The sequence below is a fragment of the Agelaius phoeniceus genome, chromosome Z (genome assembly GCF_051311805.1).
Source record: "Agelaius phoeniceus isolate bAgePho1 chromosome Z, bAgePho1.hap1, whole genome shotgun sequence".
Classification (NCBI taxonomy): Eukaryota; Metazoa; Chordata; class Aves; order Passeriformes; family Icteridae; genus Agelaius; species Agelaius phoeniceus.
This window is the reverse complement of record NC_135303.1, coordinates 63,244,960-63,272,398: the sequence shown is the minus strand read 5'-3', so window position 1 is coordinate 63,272,398 and position 27,439 is coordinate 63,244,960. Positions and strand designations below refer to the sequence as shown.

The 27,439-nt window shown below is 37.6% G+C and overlaps 1 protein-coding gene across 21 annotated transcripts in view; it reads right to left on the bottom strand.

Annotated features, from left to right (window-relative positions):
- Positions 1-3,265: 3,265 nt before the first annotated feature.
- MPDZ (multiple PDZ domain crumbs cell polarity complex component) overlaps positions 3,266-27,439 on the bottom strand; it is a 94,741-nt gene continuing 70,567 nt past the window's right edge. For 18 of the 21 annotated variants that reach the window (XM_077172346.1, XM_077172347.1, XM_077172345.1 and 15 more), the window contains 20 exons: positions 25,715-25,877; positions 24,965-25,161; positions 20,063-20,154; positions 19,708-19,798; positions 19,282-19,362; positions 18,647-18,739; positions 18,481-18,555; positions 16,943-17,120; positions 16,128-16,273; positions 15,725-15,808; positions 15,425-15,618; positions 15,022-15,169; positions 11,646-11,732; positions 10,188-10,284; positions 9,734-9,777; positions 8,560-8,682; positions 7,666-7,770; positions 7,436-7,548; positions 6,298-6,421; positions 3,266-5,525 (listed from right to left, as the gene is read on the bottom strand). In XM_077172346.1, coding sequence (XP_077028461.1) covers positions 5,379-5,525; positions 6,298-6,421; positions 7,436-7,548; positions 7,666-7,770; positions 8,560-8,682; positions 9,734-9,777; positions 10,188-10,284; positions 11,646-11,732; positions 15,022-15,169; positions 15,425-15,618; positions 15,725-15,808; positions 16,128-16,273; positions 16,943-17,120; positions 18,481-18,555; positions 18,647-18,739; positions 19,282-19,362; positions 19,708-19,798; positions 20,063-20,154; positions 24,965-25,161; positions 25,715-25,877 — 2,382 coding nt within the window. In that variant the 3' untranslated portion in view covers positions 3,266-5,378. Of the gene's footprint in view, positions 5,526-6,297; positions 6,422-7,435; positions 7,549-7,665; positions 7,771-8,559; positions 8,683-9,733; positions 9,778-10,187; positions 10,285-11,645; positions 11,733-15,021; positions 15,170-15,424; positions 15,619-15,719; positions 15,809-16,127; positions 16,274-16,942; positions 17,121-18,480; positions 18,556-18,646; positions 18,740-19,281; positions 19,363-19,707; positions 19,799-20,062; positions 20,155-24,964; positions 25,162-25,714; positions 25,878-27,439 lie in introns of those variants that run through there. The other 3 variants (XM_077172348.1, XM_077172352.1, XM_077172361.1) reach the window with 3 other exon arrangements.

The window sequence follows — 27,439 nt, the reverse complement described above, 5'->3', positions numbered from 1 at the left end:
AAAGAGGCTGTAAAAGTCTCACACATGAGAGTGTGTCCATAAACATTTTTGTGAAATAATCAACAAACATACTTAGAACAACCTCTAGGTCTACATTAACAATAAATTCAAGTGCAGTACTTTTCCTTTTGTATTTGCTTAAAAAGGGTACGAAGTAAATATATTATGAGGTAAATATGAATACTAGCATTTTTATGCTTCTTCTGGTGTTGGTGACAGTAACAAAGGTTAATGCTTTTCCCATATGACAATCTTTTACTATCACCTATCTTCAGTGGTCTGTCACAAACAGGAATTCCAGTGAACATCTGCTGTCTTAACAGTTATGACTGTATTGAGGGCTATCTATCTATCTATCTATCTATCTATCTATCTATCTATCTATCTATCTATCTATCTATCTATATCTCTTTCTCTCTCTCATTTGCAATACTGGTCTTTCTGCTTCCAACAGACATATTCACATTTAACAACAAGTAATGAATACATTTTTTTTTAGTCAAAACAAACCGCATATGTTTTTGACAGTTTTTGATAAATATTCCCCTAAAAAGAGAGTACAGCTTATTACCTATTAACTACCCAAGGTGCTGCTCCCAATGCTTTTGTAAAATTCCCAACAATGTGAAACCTTGAACTGTTGGACACAGTGGCTTTGGCATCCCTGTGATGACAAGGCATTTCGAAGTTACAGCCTGAAAAGACCTTTCATGTGCCTCAGTTTAAGTGCTTGTGTGAGGTGCCCAAACAAGAAACTTCTTTACCTCTAACTGGTGTACAGTAGTGGCAATCCGATAATGCATCATTTAAATGTATCCCATGCCCTCAGTTCTCTGAGTCCCGGCATCATTCTGTGGCTGTGGACAGTGAGGAGCATGAACAAAACGCTATGACAACACACCAAGCTGACACTCTGTTGTTGAACAGTGCTGCACAGAACTCAAAAAGTCAACCAACATCCCACAGAAATACTCGAGAAGAGCACTCACTCTCTTTTAGGTATAACATCTACCTTGGTCAGTCAAAGCATAGTTTTAATTAAACTGAATTCACTTAATGAAGTGCAATCGTAACTAATAAAATACCAAATGCTGAAATACCAGAAAATACTAACAACTGTTAACAAATTCAAAGCCTCCCCTCTTAAATAAAAAGCTTTCTCTTGTCTGCCTATGGACAAACCGGACATCTAATTGCAAGCACTTAAAAACCCACGTAGTACTGGCAATCACAAAAACAACTTACCTGTTTTTATATGTGATTCCAACATTCGTTTGATGTAATAAAAAAAATATTTATTAGGTAATTTATGCATTTAAGCCACCTATATGAAGATCAAAAACAATGGACCGAACAGAAAGTAGTCTGAAGTGAAATAGTAAGTGAAAACCTGCTTGGCTCACTTTCACAAACCAACTTGCTGCTGTAACTAAAGAAAAATATCTTCGGCTGCAAACTAATAATTTAGTTTGGAAAACTCTGTTGTTTTCAGCTCAGGCATATGCAGCTTTTAGAATTAATATCTTACCAGAATTTAATCTCCTTTCTACTGAGACATGAGAAGAAGTATCTACGTTTTTTCCACCCATTTCAAACAATCATTTTCACACAGAGTAGAAAGCTTAGGAAGATTTTATGTCAGGAGAATAAGAACACAGGAACCTCAATCTACTTGGGCATAATTTTCTACTAGGTGTATTCTTCTCAAGTGTTTGAATTGGATCTTCTTACCTGCCATGGTTGCCACTTCCATGAATACAGATGGCCAAACTTCCCAAGTAAATGCATTACCCTGCAACACCAGCTATGGACTAAAACACATTATATTAAAGATCTACATGTCTGTTGAGAAGCATGCATGATGACCAGTTACAAAAAATCCACACTGCAGGTATTGAATATCTTCCGTATTCAAAACAGGAAAATACTGTTTACTATTAAAAATGTTTACCATTTTAATAAAATTTGTAAAGAATGTGAAAACTTTATTCTAAGTAGCTTCAGTTGGAGCTTAAAAGAGAAGTGCCCTCTTCACAGGAATATTTTAGATGCTTCAAACTATTTGTTTTTAAAAAGCAAGAAAAAGTGTGTGTAGAAATCTAACAAATGCCCCTTTCCAGTGTCACTCCCATTCTGAGGTAAGGCTTTCTTTGCAAATCACTATTAAATGACCTAAGTACTTCCACATTACTTGCAAGTCTCTGTCACCAAAACAAAACATCCTGACGCTTAACAACAAGGATGACACTCTCTTCTTCTTCTAGGTCTATAGAATATACAGTGTCTTTTTTTTTCCTTATAAAAAAGACTGAATAGACTGAAGGAAAGGGGATCAGCAATAGCTATTAAATTCCAACCCTTCTCTCAGCTGAGAATTAACAATACTACTGCTACCATAAAGCTAACCCAGAAATAAAATCTAACAGAAGAATGAACAGAAAAGCAGCCATGCCAACAATACATGGTCACTGTCAAGAAATGAAATATGTGCATTCCTATGAATCAGCTGTCCTTTGTTCAGACTCATGCTTTCAAAAAGTGACAGTCCCTTTCATTAATACCACTCTAAAATTAAAGAGCTTTTCATTAATACCACTCTGATTACCCCTCAGCAATACATAGTTGAGAATTTAAAAAAAGGGCTGGGTATCTGCCCAGACAATGGGATGGGGCCTTTAAGGTGCCAGACCCTTCCAAACCTGTAACATGGTGACATGGAAAAAACGTAACCAAAACCATAAAACTTGGCAGAACTGGCCCACAGTATCTAGCACCTTAGAGGACTAACTCCTGTGACTGGAAAGTTGCATTGAATATGAAATGATAAAGAAAACCAAACATCCTAAGCTTGAAAAGTCTATTACTACATGGTCCGATGCATGGCAGCCACTAAGCAGTTGTCATGCAACAATTTCCTGGCAAGGGGCCTGGGGGAGAGCCCGTTCTCTGAGCCCCAAGCTCCATGGCCCACTATTTTTGTCCCTCATGGCACATCCCATGCCTGAAGGAATGGTTTTTTTAACAATGATTAACGGTCTGTTACAAAAAAGCAAGACAGCTTCACAGTTTCATGAATTTGCTGAGAGTTTGCAAGTGAAGATAACTTCTTTAAAAAAAAATCAATTTTTAGAAGATGCTTTAAGGTTTACATCAAGAGTAATGCCTTTTTTCAACTATTAAATTGATTTGAATTAATCTTTTGCAACAGAATGAATAATAAAAACATGCTATTGTAAAGCAACTAGTAAAAAAGCCAGAACTTCACTTCATCATGACAGTTTGAAATTTATTAATTTAAATCCCCCATTGTGACACAAGAGCAGTAACAAAATAGCTGTACACTACTTCTGTTACAAATATAGATACTATTTAAAGTGACTTTACATACTCTAATGTAGGCATTTCTCACTCTATGCAAGGAATAAGTACAAAAGCAATTCAATAACAGCAGCATCCAGCAATGGCACCATCTAGTTTATTGCATCTTAGCCTACCACAATATAACTTCTAGAATAGTTAAAAAGACAAAGAGCAGGGTTTTTTTGTTAATTCACTTACACATAGCTATCAATTTGTTAACACTATTTGACAGACACTCCTAATACTGCTTTTGTGACCCACTAAAATGAATGCTAGTCTTTTGTATTATCCCCTAATAATGGCCTGACCATTGCCTGCATTTTCAGTTCATATTTCTCGTAAGTGATAGTTGAAATAATGGCCTTCTTGCTAAAATTCCATTTTTGTTAATTAACACAAAGCATCCTCCAGCTAAATAGCATACTAGTTTGACTGGTATCTTCCTCTCTCAAAAGACTCAGCTAAATTTTTCTGCAGGAAAATAAATCATGGGAGAAGCATGCTTTATCTGCCAGCTTCCTAAGAGCATGGCAGGCAAGGGCAGGCAGGTTACAATCAGCTAAGTGTTTCATTGAGTGCAGTTTTTAGATAAAGTTTAAGTAATGAGAAAGTGATGCATTTATTGACCATGCTGCTGATCAAAGAAAGCTCCACAGTTGCACTATACTTACTAGATGCTTTTATCTGTGCCTCTAAAATTAATATCCCCAAAATAATAGTTGTAGCTGTCAAAGCTCCTCTTCTGCTTATTACTGATGCAAACCCTCACTACTGTCTTACAACTCACCTCCACTGTGAGGCATTTTCAGGTCTTTACCCAACCTCAACCCATCACTCCTGGCTGTATGCCTCCTCAGTTCAAGGAGGACTCTACCTTTGCTGCTAGTGATAATGGCAGCAACACCATTAATGTCAACTCCTTCCACACTGGCAATATCTAGACATCTGCTGGCAGCTAAGCAGAGCTGCTCTGAGAGGTTTGTTCAAGGCTCTGAAGCAAACAGCTTGCAGAAATGTCTGCACTGACCCTGTACGTGGTGTAGCATGTTGGAAGAGGACAACCTTTGCTTACAGACAAAAAACTTCATATTAGAAAATTTGTTTTCACCCATAAGGACTATAAAATATTCCTACTTTAAAAATATAGTTCTTCTAATACTGCAGTTGCTGGGCATTCTCAATCACCAGGAAGTTTCCACTAGTAATGGATTTTTCAGCCCTGAGCACAAGTCCCACAAAACCCACAAACAAAACAAAGAAACAAAAAACAAAACCATCACCACCACCACCACCACACCTCCCTGACACCAAAATAATGAAACCCTCAAACCTAAGCCAAGTGAAACACAGTGTTCTTTTTTTTTTTTTTCAGATACACCACGACTTAGAAAAATTTAAACACACAAAAAGGCAAGCAAAAAAATCCACCCAGGTCACCAAACTAGTTTCTCCTATTGAGCATTGTGAAATAATATGGTCATTGGACAGTCTGGGTTGAAAGGAATCTCAAAAATTGTCTAGTTCCAAAGAACCATCTAGTCTATTAACCATCTGTCTCCAGATTACATACATTTCCCCTTATCTCCCAAATCTCTGATTTAGTAATATTTTCTTTCTTCAATAACCTTGTTCCTGTTTTCTGGCTACTGCTACACCTGCAACCTCCATGCTGACTTGGTGAATTTATCATTTTTCCAACATTATTCAAATATACAGCCTCTGCTTTTCAACTTTCTTGTGTGGTTATTAATGGCAACATTTTTTTCGTGGTGAATTACTAATAGGAAAAATATCCATGTGTTTCCATTGTGAACATAATTTCATTCCAGTGGTTTGACAGGAAGAGAAGTACTTCTAATGTATACAAAAATATGGTTAAATGTTATTTTTCTTCAGTGTTGTAACACAGTCCTGTGAAGCTGAAAGAGTAAGAAGACTACTCAAACATTTCCATTCTCTTTACTATGTGGAAAGTAAACAATATTGTCTTATTGACCCTAGCCTGTCAGGCAGCCAGTTCATGACAACACAGTCAAAGTGACTGTTCCTTTTGTCCTTTTCAGAATAGCAACTGCTTCCTCATGGGTCACCCCTTCTAAACTCTGCCCATTCACAGCAATGATTTGATCCCCCCTCTTGAGGCGTCCATCTTCTGCTGCTGCACCCTGGAATGATAAAACAAGTAACTGCAGACTCACACATTTCTTTTTCTCCCTGACACACAGTCCTGAAAACAGTCCTCCAATATTTTTCATTTTCAGGGATACAGACAGAACCAATTGCTGAGAAGACTGACAATTTTGCAATACTCCCTTCCCAGTCTAAGTTCCACATCTAGAAATTGGAACTACATGATTGTTTGGTTCCCTCAACCCTGTTTTTCCAGCTAGTGTAAGATTTAAACCCTAGTATTATAAAAGTAACATTTTCAAGACCTGCAGAACTTTTCACCAAGTGCAGGTGAAAAAGACAGCTTTATAGTTTCATATACCTTAAAAATTTAGCATTCACGATTCCAATTTTCTCTGACTCTCTGTTGTTTCCTAGAGCCATCCAAATTATCAAATCCAGGTCAGCATCTGAACTTCTCTGAACGTCCAGTCTGAGTTCAATAAAACACTTTCGTCTACTACCTGAAGTAAACACACTCTAAATATAAGGCAAGGGAGCTTTTCTTCCTAAGTATTACACAATTCAAGTCTTGACAGGTGGACAAGACTCTGCTGATAGGGCTGAATCATGTCTATTTGGAAATCCTCAATCTTTTGAAGACTACAGCCATCAAATGCTTGCAAGCACATTTTCATCAGCCTTTGCACTAAAGAGGGAAAGCTGTGAGAAACTGTAACAATCTTTTGATTGCAAACCCAGGCCAAGATTTAGAACAATAACTGCAGTGAACTAATAAATGGATTGATTGGACAAATTTCCACCTACCTTTGCAAACACTGTCTTCACATAAATGGGTAAGTCTCCATGGGGACTGCCATAGCCACCCACAATACTGAAGCCAAGGCCATCTGGTCCTCTGTCCAGAGTAATGGTCTTGTACTGAGGAGGTCTAAGAAAAGGGAAAAGAGTATTTTGTCTGAACTTCAGATTTAACACATCTAATATTCAACAAAAAACATTACTCCTTTTAAGCTAACCAATATTTTTTTCTTTCCACTAAAACTACAAATACTTTTGTTATAAAGAACGGGCTATTGCAGTTAATGTAAAACTCTGTAAACTACCTAATGCCCATATTATTATAAGAAAGTAGCTATTTCAAATACACAGCTCAGGGCATAGTTATGGCTGCTATGTGCCACCAATAGTGGTTACTAGTGAACTAGAGAGTTATTACCAGTATCTCCAGATTCCCTAACATCTACTTTAAAAAGCCTGTAAAGCCTAAAATAAGCTCAAATAGTTTACGCTATTAAGGTTGAATTGCTTCTCTCCTAATAGACAACTGTGTATTTGTATATATGTGTTTATTATATAGATCATTTATAGGTGTATTTCCCCACATATATTTTGATAGTAAGAAATTTTGGAATTCTACTTTTCAAAGTAGGTATGTGTGGCTAAAGAATACTTCTTCTCTTTCCCCTTTCCTAAAAGAAAAAATGCCTCAGATTTATGACAGAGTTTGACACAAAACTTGTTTACATAATGCACCTTGCAGAATACAGGAGCAGTATACCTTGTATACCAGAAATATCTGAGACTCCTGATTGCCCAGCACTAGAGAGCACAATACAGAAACACAGATACAACAGTGGAAAGAGAATTTCTGGGCATATCAATTAATCCTAGCTACCCAGCCTCAGTGAAACAATAGAGGCTGTAGAAGAAATCAGATCACATAACAAGTCTACAGAGAGTCAAAAAATTTGCAGCACAGCAAATTGCATAATGAAAAACACAGAAGAGGACCTATGGCCCACAGGTCTTAGATATAACAAATGTGTTAATCATGATTAAGCCAAAAATGCCACCCACTATTAGGTAGAATTTGTAAGGTTTATAGGTTGATTATTATCTAAAGTAACAGGCTACAGAGGCTGTACATTCTATAGTTACTGACCCTAAATCATCCTGAAAAATGCCAGTTGAAGTTAGTCCTGAAAACGAAAGACCGGGAGTAGGTGGATCCTGCTGCTGACCAGTTATGACACTCACTTCTCCTCCAGCTACAACCTAGGAATAGAGGTTGGAAATCAGTGGCATAAGAATGCTGACACTAAAATAGTTCAATGTAGCAGCTGGCAAAACAGTACTCAGAAAATATTCAAAATGTCACTGAGGATTTTTTACCTGCAACTCAATAGTGCCTGAAGCATTTTTTAAGATATTAACAGCTTGGGAATGAGTCATGCCCTCAGTAGATGTTCCACAGATGCTAACAATCCTGTCCCCAACCTACAGAAGAAAATGTAGAAAATCTAACTTAGTTACATAGATTTGCCACTTTCAACAACAGCAGAGCTACGAATGGCCCAGTATGAAGACAGGTAATTCAACATTAGAATTAGCAAATTACACTGGTTTAGTGTAATCAGTGTAAAAAATACTGATGCTTTACAGAACTGATCCTAAAACTCTAGAAATAGATGTTAAAAAACAGAGATGCATTTTGCAAGTCACCTAAAGACAGGCAGACTGATGTAGCAAATTATCATCAGAGATTTGGTCTGACTTCATCTTGAAATAACATTTTCTAAGAAACTTGAGCCAAATTCAACCACTTTTGGTGCAGATTGGATACAGCATGCATTTAAATACAGCTTAAAAATCTCTCACTCTAAGTCAGAGCCTAAAATGTACTCTTTCTATCCTAAGCATAGGAAACACAAGAGATAAAGCAGACTGCACAGCTACATTTGCAGGAACGATCACTACACTCAGCAATGGCACTTGTTTATAGAATGCATCCTTCTGTACCACTTTCTATGCTTTTAATTTTCACAAGCTGACTAACTCTAAGATCCAAGACTGCTTTAGAACCTCCTTTCTTAAGTTAGCACATGTCAGCAATTACATTTTCCCATGCTACCAATCTGAGTTCCTTTTTCATCAATCCAAACAGCAAGAATTCTTTCCACAGCCAGAAGCACTTATGACTGTATCACTGAACTGCTAGTTTACTGCCTGTCTACAGTAATCACATTAACCATGCAATCTTTACAGCCTTCTTAATAATTAACTTACTCTTAATTTCTGAGTCTGAGCTGCAACTCCATTCGGGTGCATCATGGCAATAAATATGGGAACATCTCCAAGAGGACTTCCTACACCTCCAGCAATGCTCACGCCTAGTGAATCTGTAGGGTTCTGTTACAGTAGTGAAAAAAAGATTAGATTTTTCTGGAAAGAAAAACACAGAACGGCAGGCTTACCTCAGAAGATAGCTAAACTCCCTATTTTATGAAGACTAGAATTCCTGTGTCAAGCCAGTTTTAAAGCTTACACACTTTGCATTACCTCAAGAAAGCAGAGAGACCAGAATGGATGTTTCCTTCTCTCAGTGGTAGGAGGAAATTTGCTGATTTAGTTGTGTTTTTTATCATAACTAAACTAAATAATTACAGAATTCAGCACCTGACTCTTAATGTCAGCACAGAGGTCTGAGCAAGGAAAACCAACGAGATGGGATTGCTGTCCTTAGTACTGTCTATATGAATATCCTGTTATGAATCTCCTGAAGACTAGAATTAATCTTTATGCTCCCCCTAGTGCCCAAATGTTGAAGGGCGAAACCAGCTGTGAAACCCTGTACCACACCCAAATACTTCACTGGAGAAATTGCTATTGCAAACTGCTATTTGCAGATTCTACTATTAAAAGAATGACTGAATACAATCCGTGTAATCAAGTGAACTAGATGCCAAGCAAAAACATATAAATATTTTGGAAAATAAGATGCAGTTTGTGACTAAGCACACATGCATAATGAAGGTGACTGAAGTTCACACTTGAAAACCTGGCAGCTGTCATGCAAGAGCCTACTAATTAAAAATATGTGTGAAGAAAAATATCAAATATCAAAAAACAGCCTTCCAACTTTGGTACAATTCCTCTGACTTTACCACAACAGAATCTGCATTTAACTCAATCTGGTAACAATAAAACTAGGTCCCAGTATCTCTTCCTTCTTTTACTTTCAACACAACTCACAAAACATGATACCATAAGTCACACTACTTTACATAAAAATATAGGCAGTGCAGATTGTACAGTCCCAAACTGAAAAGACAGACAAATTAATGTCCTGTTCCTTTCCTAAAACAATGAATAGGCCTAGACTTACTTCATTCTGTAAAGACACCTACTGAAAACATCTACAACCTATTCCTGATACATGCCACTGCAAGCTACAACTTACCTTTTTTATTTCAACTGTTCTTAGTCCCTGTATTTCAGAAGCTGCTGTCAAATGAATTAAGATAGATTAAAAAAAAGTTAAACAAGCATTCCTAGAAAACTTTTTCAATAAAGTCATCCAAATCACTATGATGATTCTACCTTTCTGCTTGTTTGTTACATACATTTTAATCTGATTTTGATAGTGACCATCATTGCAATAATTGGATTGAAATACTTCTAGAGTAGGTGAAAGAATCAATCATTTTCTCCATTTAAATAATTTTTGGAATAAGACTGCTAAGCTCAAATGGAATAGAAAAAACCCACTATTTTCTAGCAATACTATGATCAGAAATAACTTTGTTCTAAATTTAAGCATCACATCACATAGTTATAGCATTTTAACAGAAAGATCTCGGCTACCAGTTCACATATATAAAATACTGAAAGCACCAAAAAACTCTACAACTTACTGGTATGCCTCTTTAGGCCACTTTCAAAGACCTCAGGTGCACCAGACCCAGACACTGGGAAACTGAATGATGAGAGACTTCCACTTCCTTCACTGACCTACACACAATGTTAGAGTGGGATTAGAGATGAGCTTCACTGACCCAGGTACTAAAAGTAAAACTCTAACTCACTGTATTAATTTTATTTTCTGCAGTATTTTATTTTTTCTGTGCCCAGTTAAAACTGAGTCAGAGAACAACACAAATTTTTTGGTCACTGTAGATAGCTCTTTTTTGAAGCATCATCAGACCAAGAGAGATTGTACTTCTACAACCCCGTGCAAATCTTTGAAAAGCTTCTTCTGAGGGCCAGCAAGGCCCTGGTATTTGCACCTTCTATCACCTTATAGAGATCTTCTACTGCAAGTTAGCTACAAGTACCACAGTAAGGACAGAATACAAAAGACAGATATCAGTACGTCCTCATGAGGGCTTTCAAATGTTCAGCTACTGCACCAGCTGCAACTAAGATTAGGCTCTCCACTCCACTTGACCTGCACAATTTCCAGGATGATTTTCACTACACTTGAAGGGCAAGTAAAGGAACAACATAGTTCCTAGTAAGAATAGTCCACTGACTGTGACACACTTTTCAAAACATTCAACATTGTGAACTTCATCTTAGAATAAGATCAGCCAGAGTCTGCATGTTTTCATACTACTTAACAATACTAATTCTGAAGATAGCCTAAAATGTCAGTCCTATCTAAACTGCTCACTTGAATTTTAATTATGTCTTAAAACTATTTATATTTAATACTTGATAATTTTCATCCCCAGTTCACAATCAAGGGAAGTTATTAAGGTAATTTGTGAGCTTTCAGAACCATAGCTCCTACTGGATAGAATCAGAGTGCAAGCTGTTATGCCATGGAAGATGCTGTCAAATACAGGAATTGATTTGAGATTGTAACAATTCACCATCAGACCAACAATAAAATAAGTAAGAGAAGTCTGATGGAAAGAGCACGTTTCCTGCTTCTGGCAGGCAAGATTACAGTAAGGACATGCAAGGAATGGAGAAATTCCCTATGCTTACTGAAGCAATACTCCACTGCATGCCAACTACTCAGACAGGTTTAAAGTTGATTCTAACTTCTTCTGGTACTGATTAGAACTGGAGTTCTCTATGCTTCCAAGCTGGAGTCTGGAGCAAAGTCATTTCTGGATTATATTTTTGGCTGGATCTTGTCTATAACAGATACAATTTGCTAAACTGAACATAAAATGGCTACTGAAGAGCTGCAAAATTTTTCCATCTCAGATCAGGCATGTAAAAAATAATTGTCATCATAAAACCGATCTTTCTATTTAACATTATTCTTTATTTTATTCTTTATTTTTTCATAATTTATTACCTTTATTCTTCCTTTATTTAACATTATTTCTCCTAAATTAACCAGTTTTATAGTTACATACCTGGCTGCTCTGGGATGTTCTCCTTTCAGAGTGAAATGGCCCAGCTTTTATTCTTCCAACCTCTAGTCTTACTGTACCTAAGGAACACTAAAGAAACAGTTACTTGTAACATATCTCTCCTCTCTACAAGAGTAAAAACTACAATATTTAAGTGACTTTCTAGAAAGTGGAGGAAGAAAAAAAAACACATGGACAGATGGAAAAAAACCCCCATGGACTAGCAATCCTGAAATGAGCGCTTTGCAGATAGAGTTCATGGCAGGACCAGTGACACACACAAAGAACAACAAGGTACTCAATACTAAGGGTACTTTTTTAATACTGGATTAATCAGTATTACAATGCAGACATGAAAATCACACAAGAGGAATAATTCTATAGCATTGCACTTAATCAGGAATAGCTTCTGAACTGAAATGTCAACTATAATTTTTACAATAGAAAGTAAAACCATTGCAACACACCAAAGTCTTAATCATTATTTATCTCTAATATGACTGAGAATATGGCAATTGAACTGGAAGTTACTCATCTCTCTCTAACTTTTGAAATTATTTGTTACTCTGGATAGACACCAATGTAACAAAGAAATTTTGGGCAGAAAATTTCCTAAACATATATAGTTTAAGTGAATTTTCTGCATCTGACTCCCAGCAATAAGCTGGGTGATATGGATTGACTATACATTGGAAAGTCCTTTCACTAGCCTTTAAGATTTTAACTACTCTATTGAGTATTCACACATCTACATAAAATGCATGTCTCAGAAGAAAATTCATCCTACAATTAAATATTTCAAAATAAAAACATTATTTTGAAAAAACAGAAAAGTTATTACCACAAGGGTAAGAAAATCAGACTTTCAACATAATACAAGTAGTGTCAAGAGAAGACATCAATCTGCAATGTATTAATATAGAAATTTCAGTTTTGCTGCTATTTTGATTTTTTTCTTTCACTGGCAAGTTGTAAGAGGAAACTTCTGCATTCAAATAATTTAATAATACATGAGGTTGCCTGTATTTGCCATGTTTTAACTTTATTATCCTAAAAGAGATTCATGCATTTGTCAGAAAAATCCATAGTACTAGCCCAATATATCAAAACCAACCAGACATATCCATTCAAACAAAGTTTCGATACCTCATATCCTGTTGCTATTCTCTTAGGAATGACACTAAAAAAAATTTATTACTAAATTGCTTTTTGTTTTATAAATAATGTTGATTTCTCAATGTCCTGGAAAAGACTTGATCAAAGCTCAGGCAAAACCATTCTTCTCTGCTTGTATGAATTTAGTCACATTAAACCATACAGACAACTCTTATTCAAAGTGGAAAATGGAGGAAATATGTACCTAAAATTACCACATCCTCACGAATACACAAACCCACAAATGAGATTTTAGAATTGTGTAAAAGTAGGAGGTAATACTTTCCAATGGGACTCTTGAATAAATCAATTTCCATTTAGTTTTACTACACCTTTCTCCCTCTTCCTAAATCCTCCCATTTGATAGATCCAGTAAGTTTAGTGAGGGGAAAAGCTGATAGTTTTTTTACATACTTTAGGGGATACTTCAAAAGAAACACTGCAAGAGAGACAGAATTCTCAGACTGATGACACATTCTATTTGTATCATTGTACTTAAAATACACAGGAATTTTCCAAAGATTATGAAATAATTTTTTAGCAAAATACATTTTAGGTAGTTCACAACAATTCACTCTAGATCCTGCTCTCACGAATGAGAACCTAATGGACACCTGAACAGGAAATAGTGACTACATGGGAGTGACCATGTTTTATTCCACTTACACTACGTGAACAAAACAATTACTAACAATAATATGCTTAAGGTATTTTAAAAGCCCATTCCTCAGGGCTATGACAATTAACTACAAGTACTACTACTGAGCAATGATGAAGTACTTAAAACTTGAATATATGAATGGTAAGTGGAATCAGTTAGATACTTCAAAATGCTTGTCAAAATGAAAAAAATTTCCCACATGTAAAGGCATTTTTATTCAGAGGAGAGGTACAGCATGTGAAGAAGAAATGCTGTGTTCTTAAATAAAAAACTATCATGTAAGAAGGGAAAGCACTATAACCAAATAAGAGTATACTAACAAGTTCAGTGTCACAACATAGATCCTGTTCCGGCATTCTCACTAATGGGCGCAGACTGAAAATACAGAAGTCCTCATATCTCCCTTTCTGACCACTGCTCTCCCCTAGGACCCCTGCTCCCCAATAAATCCAAAATCTCAAGGACCTGCTCAAGATCTGAAAAAATATACCTTTGAATCTGAGTGTTAAGAAGCATGACCATGTGCCTATGTATGCAAGAGACAGCTACAACTAACATCTGTTAATTTTTTTCCAGTGAAACAGTTTTCCATTGAAAATGCTGACTCAGTGGAATCCTTACCATGCAGCATGTCTCAAAACTCTGGACTGACAAACAGACAAGGTAGTTAACCAGCTGGATTTCTTGGCAGACTACAGGAAATATTGTGTATCTGACTTCATTCTGATTTGCAAATAGGGGAAGGACATCAGAAAAAAAAATATCAAGAATAGGTTGTCTCCAAGAGCTGCAGGTAGTTACCTCAGCAAACTCTGAGAAAGCAGTTTCTTATACCGAATATTTGGTAACTGAAAAATGCATTGTACAATTTAATGGATGTAAGGTGGTACAAAACATACCAGTAAAAAAAAAAAGATTAATGTCTCCTAGTAGACCAGGTTACTCAGAGCCCCATCCAACCTGGCCTTGTACACTTCCAGGGACAGGGCATCCACACTCCTCTGGACATTCTATTCCAGTGCTTCACCATCCTCATTGCATCTCCCTCCTCATTTCTTTCATTAAAGAATTTATGCCTAACAACTAATAAAACTTACTCTTCCGGTTTAAAACCATATCCTCTTGTCCTGTCACTACAGGGCCTTGTAAATAAACTATGAAAGTAGTCATTTCTAGCACAACTACTCTGCTGAATTCTCCATCATTCGAAGTCAGTTCTGCATATCTTTCTGAAAATGCAAAACAGTTAACCAGCTATCAGTGTGTTCGACAGAATACAGTGCTAAGTTTTCAGCTGTTCTAGGTAATGATATTCTATAAAGGTCATCTATCAGCCCCATGTTCATTAATATATGGCTTTCTGCACCACCACTACTTTCAGTTTTATCAGGCAAAGTTTCAAAATCTGAGTGCTCTAGATTTCAGGAAGCTTAAAGCTGGATCCCCAAGTCATCTCACTGACATCTCAGTAACACTCTCATCTCAGTCTGAATAAAGTTAAAGCTTTCAAAAAACCTGGATCTCAGTTTTTCACTATTATCCACCTTCTCTTTTCCCCAATACCTTTAGCAAAGCTGCAACAGCCTCCTGGTTAGCATTTCGGACATCTTCTCCATTCACTGTCAATATCTGGTCTCCTTGCATCAATCTCCCATCTGTATCTGCTATTCCTCCTTTGACGATGTCTGACACAAACACACCTGTGTCATTTCTGCAAATACACACATGAATTTTACATTAAAGTATTGTTTGATGGCAATGTTTATGGCTTTCTATTGGGAACACAGATAAACATTGTCTCATTTTTCTGTTGAATAACACTGGCTTAGTCCCTCCAGGGAAGACTGGTTAGCTTAAGCACAAAAGTAAGATGTATGGCCTTCAAGCCCACAGGATCTGAGCACCAAACCACAAAGAAACATGATAAGCAAGTTCCAGACACTGAATCTCCAGGTACATTACATACCTCTTCCCAACAATACTCAGCCCAAGGCCTTTACCAGGCTTCTTCTGGAGCTCTATATTCAGCACATCATACATGTCTTCCTCCTTGTACTGGGCTTCATCTCTGTACACAGTCAGGCGAACTTTTTGGGGTGTCTGACGGAGGACATTAATGGCCTCATCATGTGTGGCATTCCTGAGGTCAATTCCATTCACCTGCAATGAAAGTGTACAATGGCAAATTGTGCAGCATCTTCCAGCAGACAAATACAAAAGGCTTAGCCAGCAATGAAAACAAAAACAACCAAAGAAATCACCATGCCTCTAGTATCTGATCACCAGCCCACAGTCGTCCATCTTTAGATGCTGCTCCTTCTTCATATACCTCATGGATAATGATTGCTCCCTGACAACAAAAACAACATCAAAATTTCATGTTGAAAGAAAAGCCACCATTTTGAACCAAAAGTAACTGAAAATTGCTACTATAATTCATCAGTGAAAAGTCAGATGGAATGAAAGTCAGATGCATGATGAAAAATTACCAAAATATTTACGAAGCTCATTTTTACTTTTAATTTTAGAAAGGGTTTTTTTTCTTGTTTTTTGTTTCTTTTGTGTCTTTCTATAAATACTTTAAAACAAATGACAAAAAAATCTCTTCTATCAGACTCTATTTTCATTACTGTTATTTCACATGACTGACACATATTTTTCCAACGAACCAGCAAAGTGTCCGCTCCTCCAACAATGCTCAGCCCAAGACCAGTCCTTCCTTTGGAGATATCAATGGTTGTTTCACATCCAGGAATGATGGGACAAGTAGCTGGGTCAGAGATTAACATGGCTGGAGTTGAAGACCTGCTTGTGTCTAAAACAACAATGAAACATCCTGGTTACAGTAACAGCATTTTTCAGAGTTCACTGACAGCTGTATAGCAGTAACTGAACATCTGATCCACAGAGAATGATGCTCCCAATTCTCCCTCCTCCTCAGAGAAATACTATCCTGTAGTTTTATTTGCATGCCTCCTGTAGCTTTTATGCCATCAAGTACCTGGATTATAGTCCTGACAGCCAAAGCAGACATTCTACACAACATACTCTATTTAGGATAGAACTTAAGTTAAACATCTATATGATGTGTGCATTACTTGAATTATTATTAACTTTGAAGTGTCTTGCTTAACCAATGACTAGCATCCATCAGAAACATCTTGACACTCCACTCTTAAGGAGAAGAGCCAAATGTGGCTAGTCATAAATGGCAAGACATTCTCAACCATCGTTTTTTTCCACAAAAATTGACATGACTTTTCTCCCTCACCTAAAGGAATGCCTTTCACTTAGTTCTAGACAACCACAGCAGAGGCACCTGCTGCATATCTGCTGCTGTAATCTGGAAATACTAGAAAATGCAGAAGACAACTCAGTGCACACAAAAGGGGAAAATTTACAAGCTGGGTCTCTGTTTTTATGTTACAACCCCAGTTGTAATACAGACACACATAGGAATACAGACACACAAGGAAAACAATACTTTTGACTGCTTCTGGTTCCGGTGAGCTGGAAGTTGGGACAGCTGCTGGTGGTTGCATATTCCTCTTCTCTGCTGGGACAGTGCTGGGAAGGGCTGGTGCTGTAGTCAGGTTATCTGCCTCTGTTGGGTTGATTGTAAGCCTCACCACAGATTTGGATGTCTTCAGGAGACTAATAAACTGAATTATAAAGAGAAAAGCCTATGAAAACTGTAACTGGATCGTTCAAAAATAAAGTAGAGTAACAGTTCTGCAAACTGGAGCTACTTGTCACAATCTTGCAGGTTTTCTCATAATGAACAAACACAAATATTGATGTTTTTTCTAAGAAAATTTTTTCCATGAAACTCTGCCAAACCATAGTAGATGACAATATGGCAGTCTTTCAATGGTTTCTCTAGACAAAATACTATATTGTATAGCAATTATTGGAGAAACAGAAGTATTGCCTTTTAATGCTGGGTGGAGCCCAATTCTGATCTCGCAGAAGTCAATGCCAAAATATCTAGTGATCCAAAGAAATGTGCAACTGTCATTCTGGAATAAAAGCCTGAAAATACTACCTGAACTATGGAAAGGAGAGATAGACACCAAGGTGTAATGCAAAATCTAGTTCAAAGAGATACTGAAGACCCTCTAAAATCAATTGCCATCTTACAGAACAGACACCAAATCCTCTTGAGAGGATTTTTTACATTACTTTACATTTCAGTAGAGATATTTTCAGAAATTACTTACTCAATCTCTGTTCTTACAAAGCTTATCTACCCCTACCTCCTTACAGGCAACTTCACTATTTCTTACTTATTTACTGCCTCAGAGATAGCAGCACATCAAAGAATAAGACTGATGCTCTCCTAATTGCCCTTTAACAAACAGAAAGTAATCTACTCATGCCTAAAGAATCACTTTTCTTGGTAGCAAGGTAGGTGCTAGAAAAACAGCCTCCTTGATTTACTACAGAAACCAAATTGAGTTTGCAGAGCTAGAAGCTAGAAATAAATCTTGTTATTTAGGAATGGAGGTATTTTTCTCCAAAGGTTTGAAATACTAGGCTTGGAATATAATGAGACTGTTACTACAGACAGTTCCCATGGATAAGCACAGTTTATGACTTGATTTACCACTGAAACAACTCACTCATGCTAATTTACACTTATTAGTTTTACTGGTTCTAACACCTTTAAAGTGGACTAGCTATGCAGAGTCATTACTGAGCAATAGTTCATGGCTTTTATCACACTACTAAGTCTCTCAGTCATCAGGTCTGAACCACAGGGAAAATAAAACCACATTTGAAGCAGAGATAGGAGGATTCATGTAGTGCATTAATGTAAAATAACAGTTGAGCTATAAATTTATTAGGCTTTAGCTTATTTCGCAGTAGTTTTCTTTTCCAGACAGTGCCTGCAGATCTTTGATTTTTTTAGTCAGGTTTGAAAATTAAGTATAGTCATGAGAACTTCACTAGTTTAAGACACGATCACCTCCTACATTAAACAGTGTGCTTTCTGTAACATTCCTGACACTTCAGAAGCACCTTTTCTACAGGATATCCCACAACAATTTCATCATCAACTGCCAGAATCACATCTCCAACTTTGATACGTCCATCCTGGAAAAACATAAAATAAAAAATATAAACTATGGATGCTACTCCAAAAAACGTTCTTCATTCCCTTATTAGATTTTAAATGTTCTCACACCTTTGCAGCCGCACCGTGATCTGTTAAGCTTTTAATAACTACTCCATTAGTTGTGTCTTCTTCACTAATGGCAATTCCAAAGCCTCCTTGATCCTGGGGCAAACAGAAAACGCAAATGGTTAAATACTGTGACATCAAAATGTTAGAATACAATCACTAAAGACTAGTGAAGCCTGCTGATATATCAAGTCTGAGGTTTCACAATGCACCAATATTTTTGTTTTAAACTATTTCTGGAATAGATTCTGCCAAACAAACAGTATACTGACTACCAAGATAAATCTGAAACACTTTTAAATTCAAATCCCTTCCTTTGAAATCTACAAGGTAAATTGTTATTCACTTTTTACTTTGAACAATTAGGGCACTGATTTCACCTGAGGAACCATCAGTAGAGATGGTTATAAGAAGTTGGGCAAATAGAACAAGAGAATACTTCTTCCAGAGACACAAAGCAATTAGCAAATCAAAAACAGTCTTTCTGTGAGGAAAACTTTGAGATCCATTCCCAAACAGGAAGAGCAGATCTCTAGAAATCTCTTTTCCAACTTCTAGTAACTGAGGGTCTGTTTGCTGTAAGAGGGACAGCATTACAAAATTGAATGGCTATTGACTGATGTAAATTCAGTACACACCTTAGGAAGTTCCACGTACTGAATGTTTTTACATGAACTTAAGTCAGAAAATGCACTTGGATTTGCAACACTGATGTCAATCTAAGAGAAAAATAAAATGCAACTGTAAGTGACTATATCCAACATTTTGCACCAAAACAAAGAAGTGCGCAAATATTTAAAGCAAGTCTGCTCATTTTCTAGTTTTGCCTAAGCTTCTAAAACTTTACTGATGGGAATATTAGACTTACTTCATAGTATAGAAGAATATAAAACGAAACAAAATTGATGACAGCTGTACTAAATTTAGCAACTTTACTAAAATCTTACTTGTTTTTCTATGAGTTTCCTTTTCTTTTACTGTATTTACTAAGCAGACAGGATCCTCCTCTATCCAGAACAATGTTAGTATTTTGGTCAAATAAGGAAAACAAATATTTACTTTACCTCTTGATGTTGAAGTGTTCCTGAAGTACACTGTGAAGCCTCTACTGACTTTGCAGGGCAAACAGCCATCTGATTTACTGCATCCTTGTTTCTGCAATATATTCAGTTAAAAGATGTAATAAGAAGGCAATAGTACCGCCCCATATTTCTTAGGACAAGTTTAAGTCTGGTTCTTAATTTCTGGCACTCACAATACAAATATCAAAACAGAAAACTACAAGACATATTTAACAAGTAGTAAGATTGTCTTCAAAAGTACATCTATGTTACCAAAATTAAAAATAACAAACGCTATTTGAAACTTGAGCACATTAAAAATTAAACCTTTCCAGCCAAATCTTAAATCAGAACTTACCTGATAAAGATTACTTTAACTTTAGATGGTGCGCATTTGATTATTGAAGAAGCGTTCTGATGAGTCCTTCCATAAAGGATTTGGCCATTTATCTAGATAAGGAAAAGCAGCAATTATTTATCAAAATATTTTAATTCCTTACACTTAAACTAATTTTTTAGCCTTAAAACAATCCATATCACTAAACAGACTGACTAAACAGAAACTGCATAAAAATAAGTGTTATGTTATGTCTTACTTTCACTCCCTTTTTTCAGTAAAAATATTCTCCATGGTATGACTTCAGACTAACACTTTCACAGTGCTAAAAATGTCATTCTCTAAGTTATATTGGGTTGACTTGGCACATAATCTATTTTCACTTGCCATTGATCACTTCATGACTGATGAGGTGATTAAGCAGGGCCATGGGAAATTCTAACCATAACAAATAAATGAATTGCTTACATCCTGCAATGAGATTGCTATTCTTTATTGAATCTCAGGCACTTCAAATCCCTGAGCCAGGCTCTTTTTACATAGAAGTCTGAACATTGGTACATTTAGCAGAGTTTTAAACTAGATTTGATGAGGAAGACGGAAGGGGATGTACTAAGGAGGCTTCTTCTCAGAAGGTGAAGAGGTTGACAATCCAGCTTAAGTGCCTCTACGCCAGTATGGGCAGCATGGGTAACAAGCAAGAAAAACTGAAACCAGTTCCTCAATTGCACCAGAATCATGCGATTCAAAGTCTATAACCTAGCTAGACACAGAAACCTGGTGGGATGAATCACACAACTGGAACATTTCAATCAAGGGCTACAACCTTCTCAGAAGAAAGAGGCTGGCAAGAAGGGGCAGCTCAGGAGCTTGTGTGTAAAATTTAAGGACAGCATCAGTGAGGGACACTTTGTGGCTGGAGTCTACCACAGGGTGCCTGATATCTGCAAGTCTGTTGACTTCTTACTTGAGATACAGAAATCATCATGCTTGCATGCTTTCATCCTGATGGGGGATTTCAACCACCTGCATGTCTGCTGGGAAAGTGGTACAGCTGACTGCAAGCAATCCAGAAGACTCCTGGAGTGCACTGAGGACAACTTCCTGATCCTGGTATTGGACAAACCAACCAGAGAGGCAGTGTTACTGGACCTGGTGCTCACCAGTGCAGATAAGCTTGTTAGTAAGATTGAGATGGAGGCAGCCTTGGCTGTAGTGACCATGCCCTGCTTAAATTACTGATCTCAAGGAACATGGGCTTGGAAAAAAGGCAGAGTCAGAACTGACCCTTATCTTAAGAATAAGGGACTTCCATCTGTTAAAAGAATTAGTGGATGAGATTCCCTCAGAAACTGTCCTTAGGGACAGAGGACCTCACCAGCACTAGTTGCTTTTTCAGGATTCTCCATCCCTGTGTGTAAGAAATCAACTTAGGCAAGCTGGTAACCAACATGGCTGAACAAGGACCTGCTCCTCAAATTGAGGAGTAAGAAAGAAATGCATAGCCAGTGGAACTAGGGACAGATGATCTGGGAAGAGTACATAGATATGGTTTGGATGGGTGTAGAGATGGGTTTAGGAATATTAAGGCACAGAAGAAAGAGGCTTTGGCAAGGGATGAGAAATCAGAAGGGGTTCTATAAGTAGAAGTCAGAAAAGAAAGACCAAGGAGAGTGTACCTCCCTAACAATTAAGAATGGACAGTTGGTGACAATGGATATGGAGAAGGGTGAGGAACTCCTAAAGTTCTTCACCTCAGTCTTCAATGACAGTCTGGCCTCTCACATCTCTCAAGTTACTGAAACTCTAGGTGGAGGTTGGGAGAAGCAAAGTCTCTCCCACTGTAAGCAAAAAGCAAGTTTGAGACCACTTGATGAAACTGAATAGGCACAAGTCAATGGGGTATGATGATCTGCAATCCAAGTTCCTGAGGGAACAGGCTGATGGAGTTGCCAAGGCACTCTCCATCCTACTTAAGAAGTCAGAGAGGTCAGGTAAAGTCCCCAGTGACTAGAAAAAAGAAAATATCACTCATTTCTTGAAAGTGGAGAAAGGAACCTCCAGGAAACCACAGACCATTGAGCCCTATCTCTGTACCTGGAAACATCATGAAGCAGATCCTCATGGAAGCAATGTTAACGCACATAGAAGACAAGGAGATGATCTCAGCCAGCACAGCCAGCGACACCTACTAAATCCTCTAGAAGGCCTTTGACAAAGGTCCACACAATGTCCCTATCTTCAAACTAGATAGAGATATTTGAAGGGTGGACTATTTGGTGGATAATGAACTGGCTGGATGGAGGCAGCCATAGAGTTGTGATCAATGGCTGTGTGTCCAGGTGGAGGCTTGTGACAAGTCAGGGCTCTGTCCTGGGACGGGCTCTTTAATATCTTTATCAATGAAACAGATGAAGAGATAAGTACACCCTCATCAGATTTGCAGATGACATGAAGATGAGTGGTGTAGCTGACACAACATAAAGATGGGGTGCCATCTGAAAGACCTAGACTCACTTGTCAAATGGACCTGCAGGAATCTCATGAGGTGCAACAAGTCCAATTACAAGGTCCTGCACCTGGGTTGGGACAATCCAAGGTAAGAGTATGGACTGGGAAGGCTAATGTCATCCTGGGCTGCATCCAAAGAGTTGTGACTAGAAGGTCAAGGAAGCTGTACTCTGCCCACGTGAGACCCTACCTCAAGTACTGCATCCGGTTATGGAGTTCTTAGCACAAGAAAGATGTGAATCTGTCAGCGCAGCTCCACAGGAGGGCCAGGAATATGATCAGAGGGCTGGAGCACCTGTCCTGTCAAGATAGGCTGAGAGAGTTGAGGTTGTTTAGCCTGGAGAAGAGAAAACTCTGGAGATACATTACTGCAGCCTTTCAGAACTTAAAAGGAGCTTACAAAAAAGAGGAAGAGTAACTTTTTATGCGGGGTGATAGGGTTATGACAAAGGTTTTAATGGTTTGGTTTTGGCAATGGTTTTAAACTGAAAGAAGGAAGTTTTAGATTAGATGGCAGGGAAAAACTCTACCCAGACAATAGTGAGGTCCTGGAACAGGTTGCCCAGAGAAGCTGTGGATGCTCCACCCCTGGAAGTGTTCAAGGCCAGACTGAATGGGACCAGAGCAACTTGATCTCATGGTTGGCAACCCAGGCCATTGAGGAAGACTTGCAAGTAGACGACCCTTAAGGTCCCTTCCAACCCAAGCTATTCCAGACTCCACACTTATTATCTGAAGATGTGACCTGGCAATCTTTTTCCATTTGGTAGAGCAGACTAGTCACTGTAACACCTTGAAATGCCTACAATTCAGACAGGAGAGGAGCTATCAGTGTGAATTTGCAGATTAAGCCCATTATTTGTTTGCATTTTATTAGTTGCATTTTTTCTTGAAAAAATGAAAAAAAACTTCTCAGTGCTGAAGTTAACTGAAGAAAAGAGAAACGACTGAAAAAGGACAGTCTGGACCTACACAAGGGAAAGCAGTAAAATGCACATAGGTAGGACTAACAGAAGCAAAGACACAGCAAAGCAACAGATGCAAGACACTGTGCTGAGGGATGAGCATAACACCAACCACCTCCTATGCAGGGTGTGTGCATCAGGCATGGTTGCAGGGATTCCAAGCTCTGTCCTTTACACCGGAATTCACAACCCAAATGCAGCACTCCTTCCAGTGTTTGCCACAGCCTTATGAAAAATACATGGTCAGGCTGCCAAGTGGGGGGGATGGGACATGGCCCTCATTGTTGGCCCAGACATCTCCTCTCAGAAGAGGCTGAGGCAATTTCTTAGCAGTAGTCTGCAAGTTTATAGTGTGGACAGTAACCAAGAAATCACAAGACGATAGCTTCAGACAGACATGTGTCAACATGTTTTCAGAATATTCCACCTCTTCCACTTCGGGATTTTAAAAACGGATGCTTAAACTGAACTGTCTCACAATACTGGAATCTGCAACAAAGTTCCCTCCATTAGTCTTGGTCCACAGTGCCAAAAATCCCTTAATTTTTTTCCTAGTCTGCAAATTCCAGCCAATGTAATTTACTTTCTCAATGTCTCCCTCAAGTTTTATTTGGATTCACCATTCCCACTCTGTACCACTTTGCCAGTACATCCACAACACTTCCACATAGAGCTTTGAAGTTACACAAAGCAATTCTGTGAGGGTAATGTTACCTACTGCTATCAGAAAGAATGGGAAAAGCTCTAGTAGAGAATACATCTCCAAGTACCATCAACTGGGCTGTGGGAGTATAGAAACATAAATTATGCTCACACATGTACTTGAAATGTTAGTTGCATGTTTAGTGGTTCAGTCACTCCACTCCACTAGAAAACAGCACCCAAACATATCATGAGTTAGAAGTCTATAATAAAAATAGATCCATTCCTGTTTCCCCAATTTAATTTCCACATTCTGTGTTACACAATATAAAAATATTCTGCTATTATCACACTTCTAGTAAACAGGGAAGTAATTAGAAACTCTAGAATACTGCACAGATGGATGGATTGGAGGACTTCGATATTTTTCATGGCCTGCAATTCACTGCCATTCCACACATCTCAGTAACTCAGAAACAGCTGTCGTCCCATATTTCTATTCAACACACCTTCACTCATAATTGCAGAATCTTCTGAGTTGGAAGGGACCCACAAGGATCATTGAGTCCCACTCTTAAGTGAATGGTGCATACAGGGATCTAACCCATAACTTGGTGTAATTATAACCAGGAAAAAATCCACTACACCTATTTGGCATAGATCAAAAGGAAAATCTTATAGCATAGTGATATGAACTTGGATAAACTTGGGATTTCAAAGTCTACTGAAAAACATACACATTTTAGCAAGAATCTGGTATTGAAGTCAGTACATTTGGGCTTCAGTATAAATTGCAAAAACTCACCTCTAGCAACTCATCTGCAATCTGCAACCTCCCATCTTTTCCAGCTGCTCCATTTGGATCAATTCCCACTATAAAGACACTCATCCTGGATCGGTCTTTGTTACCAGCAAGACTAATTCCCAGACCTGTCTTTCCTTTTTCCAGCTCAATCATGTGTAGCTCCCCTGGTAGATTTCCATAGCGCTGCATGATCTTTTCTAAATGTAAAAGTATAGGTAGCAGAGGTTGGATTTACATTAGAAAGTTTCACAAGTCACCTAGAGTCAAGATCAGTGTGCAGTATCTGACAGAAGAAGCCCAAAAATGGATGATTAAATTTTCAGTGTAAACCACACCCTCTTTTAAACTAAGCCTTAGGTGATTTATAATAATATTTCTAGCTTCTTGTTTTCCTTATACCTTCAGAAAATATTATAAATTTTCTTTAAAAAAAATTCATACACAAAAGAAGTAATCTTCTCTCCAGTAACACTTTCAGGTAATAGATACTATCATATTGATCACTGCCAACAGTTACCTGGAGTATACTGAAATTCTTCAAGTTGTCCTACATTGAACTGGAACCATGGACAAAATCTTTTTTTTTTACTATGTGCATCTGAAAAAGCACAACTAAAATAGCAACCTTAGCACCCAAACCATGATGCACATGAGAAAGAAGCAGTACAAACTGGATGCCTCCACACCTGTGTCTTTTACAGTGCTATTTTAATACTAAGCATTTCAAATATTATCACAGGAAAAACTTACTCCAGCTGTAACCGTACTCATCCTCCTTCTCCACATCTTCTGGGACCCTGATAGAAGATGACTGTGCAACATCAGAGCTCATTCCTGAAAATGGTGAAGGAGGGGGCAGAGGCAAGTTACAAAGCGAAGTCTTTTCTGGCTCCATATCAGACTGACCAAATGCCTGTGGAGAATAAGAAAAATGAAGTGGCTAAGAAGATGCAGGCTCTCTGTAGGGCAAACTAGTACACAAAAATGTCAAAATGGCAATGACTATAGCTTTAAAGTTTCAATACCAAGCAGCTGAAACTCTAAATTAATAACAGCACACAGAAAGGCAGAGAGATCAAAGACAGAAACAAACACCAGGCAAGGTAAGAAAAAAACATCACTCCAAAATGTATCTGGAAGCAAACAACTCACAGTAAAAGCCCAATTCAGTAAAGTTTTATGTGCCACTTTATGTTTCAGAAAAAGCCTCTAACAAAGACTCAAGTGCTTTTGTTTTAATGCCAGATTTGTGAAAGATTTATAACCAATTTTAAGAGTCATCACATATAATTCCCTACAATCATATGCTTAGGAAGCCAAATATGAGGAAAGAGAAAGCAAAAAAAAAACAAACTGGGAACTTTCAAAAATACCTACAGGAAAAAAAAAAAAAGCAATTGGCATATTAACTGAAAGGAGAGTTAAAAACCAAAATTAAACAGAAGAAATCCATAGTGACTGGATCTTTTCAGTCTCATTTACTAGTTTCTTACCAGCTGCACAGAGAAGATCAAATAAATGAGGATACAGGTTAAATCACAAGAGACAGATACTTGATGTGTTCTATCCATATTCACACAAAGAGGTATAAACGCACTACTACTGCAATATAATGGTTAAATGCCCAAATCCACAGCCTTGAAAGCTTTCATTCAAGACAGCTTCCTTGAGGAATATGGAGTCTGATAAGGAATTTTGCTACGTGAAATTTGTATAATTTTTCCTTGCTTGAAGTAAACATGCAAGCAAGAAACCTCTCTGTGAATATCATCATTCTTTACTTATGTACGCCCAAGAGACCTTGATACTTGGCAGATTGGCTACTGAAGTAAACAAAATTTTAAATAAAAACCAAGTTTTTACAACACTCAAGTTTTCAGGTGTGTTGCCCTCACTTCATAACCCTATTCTCATCATTTCAGTTCTCACTACTTTCATCATAAAATTTGAACACAGTACCTCCGATCATGCCTTTAGGTGCCAAAATCACTTAGGTAATAATCTCTTCATTCACAGGCAACAGTGAAATGAATAACAACATACACCTTGGAAAAATTCATCAGTTTCAAACTGAAGGTGTTGAGAAACCTGGGAAGGTACCAGTTTAGTTCATTTTGAAATTTAAGAAAGGTCCCATGTCTAAACAAAAATTACTTATCTTCACTATTAACTCCAAAGATAAAGATATTGAAAATGCCCTATTTCAGTTTTCTCATTCTGCTTCTGCTCAAGGAAGAGGAAAGGAGCTCCTTTCATTTAGGAACTTCTTAGAGGAACTTAACTAAGAAGTCACTAAATCTCAAAAGTGTGGGAAGTGACACCAAAGCAAATAATTTATCTAAGAAAATGTCATCCTCCTAAGATGATACCTAACATTCCTAAGCTGAAGCAACAAAATTCTAGCACAGACATTGTCACCTACCAGAATCAGAGAACAGTAGAAACACTGCTTAGTAACATTAAACGTTATTTTTC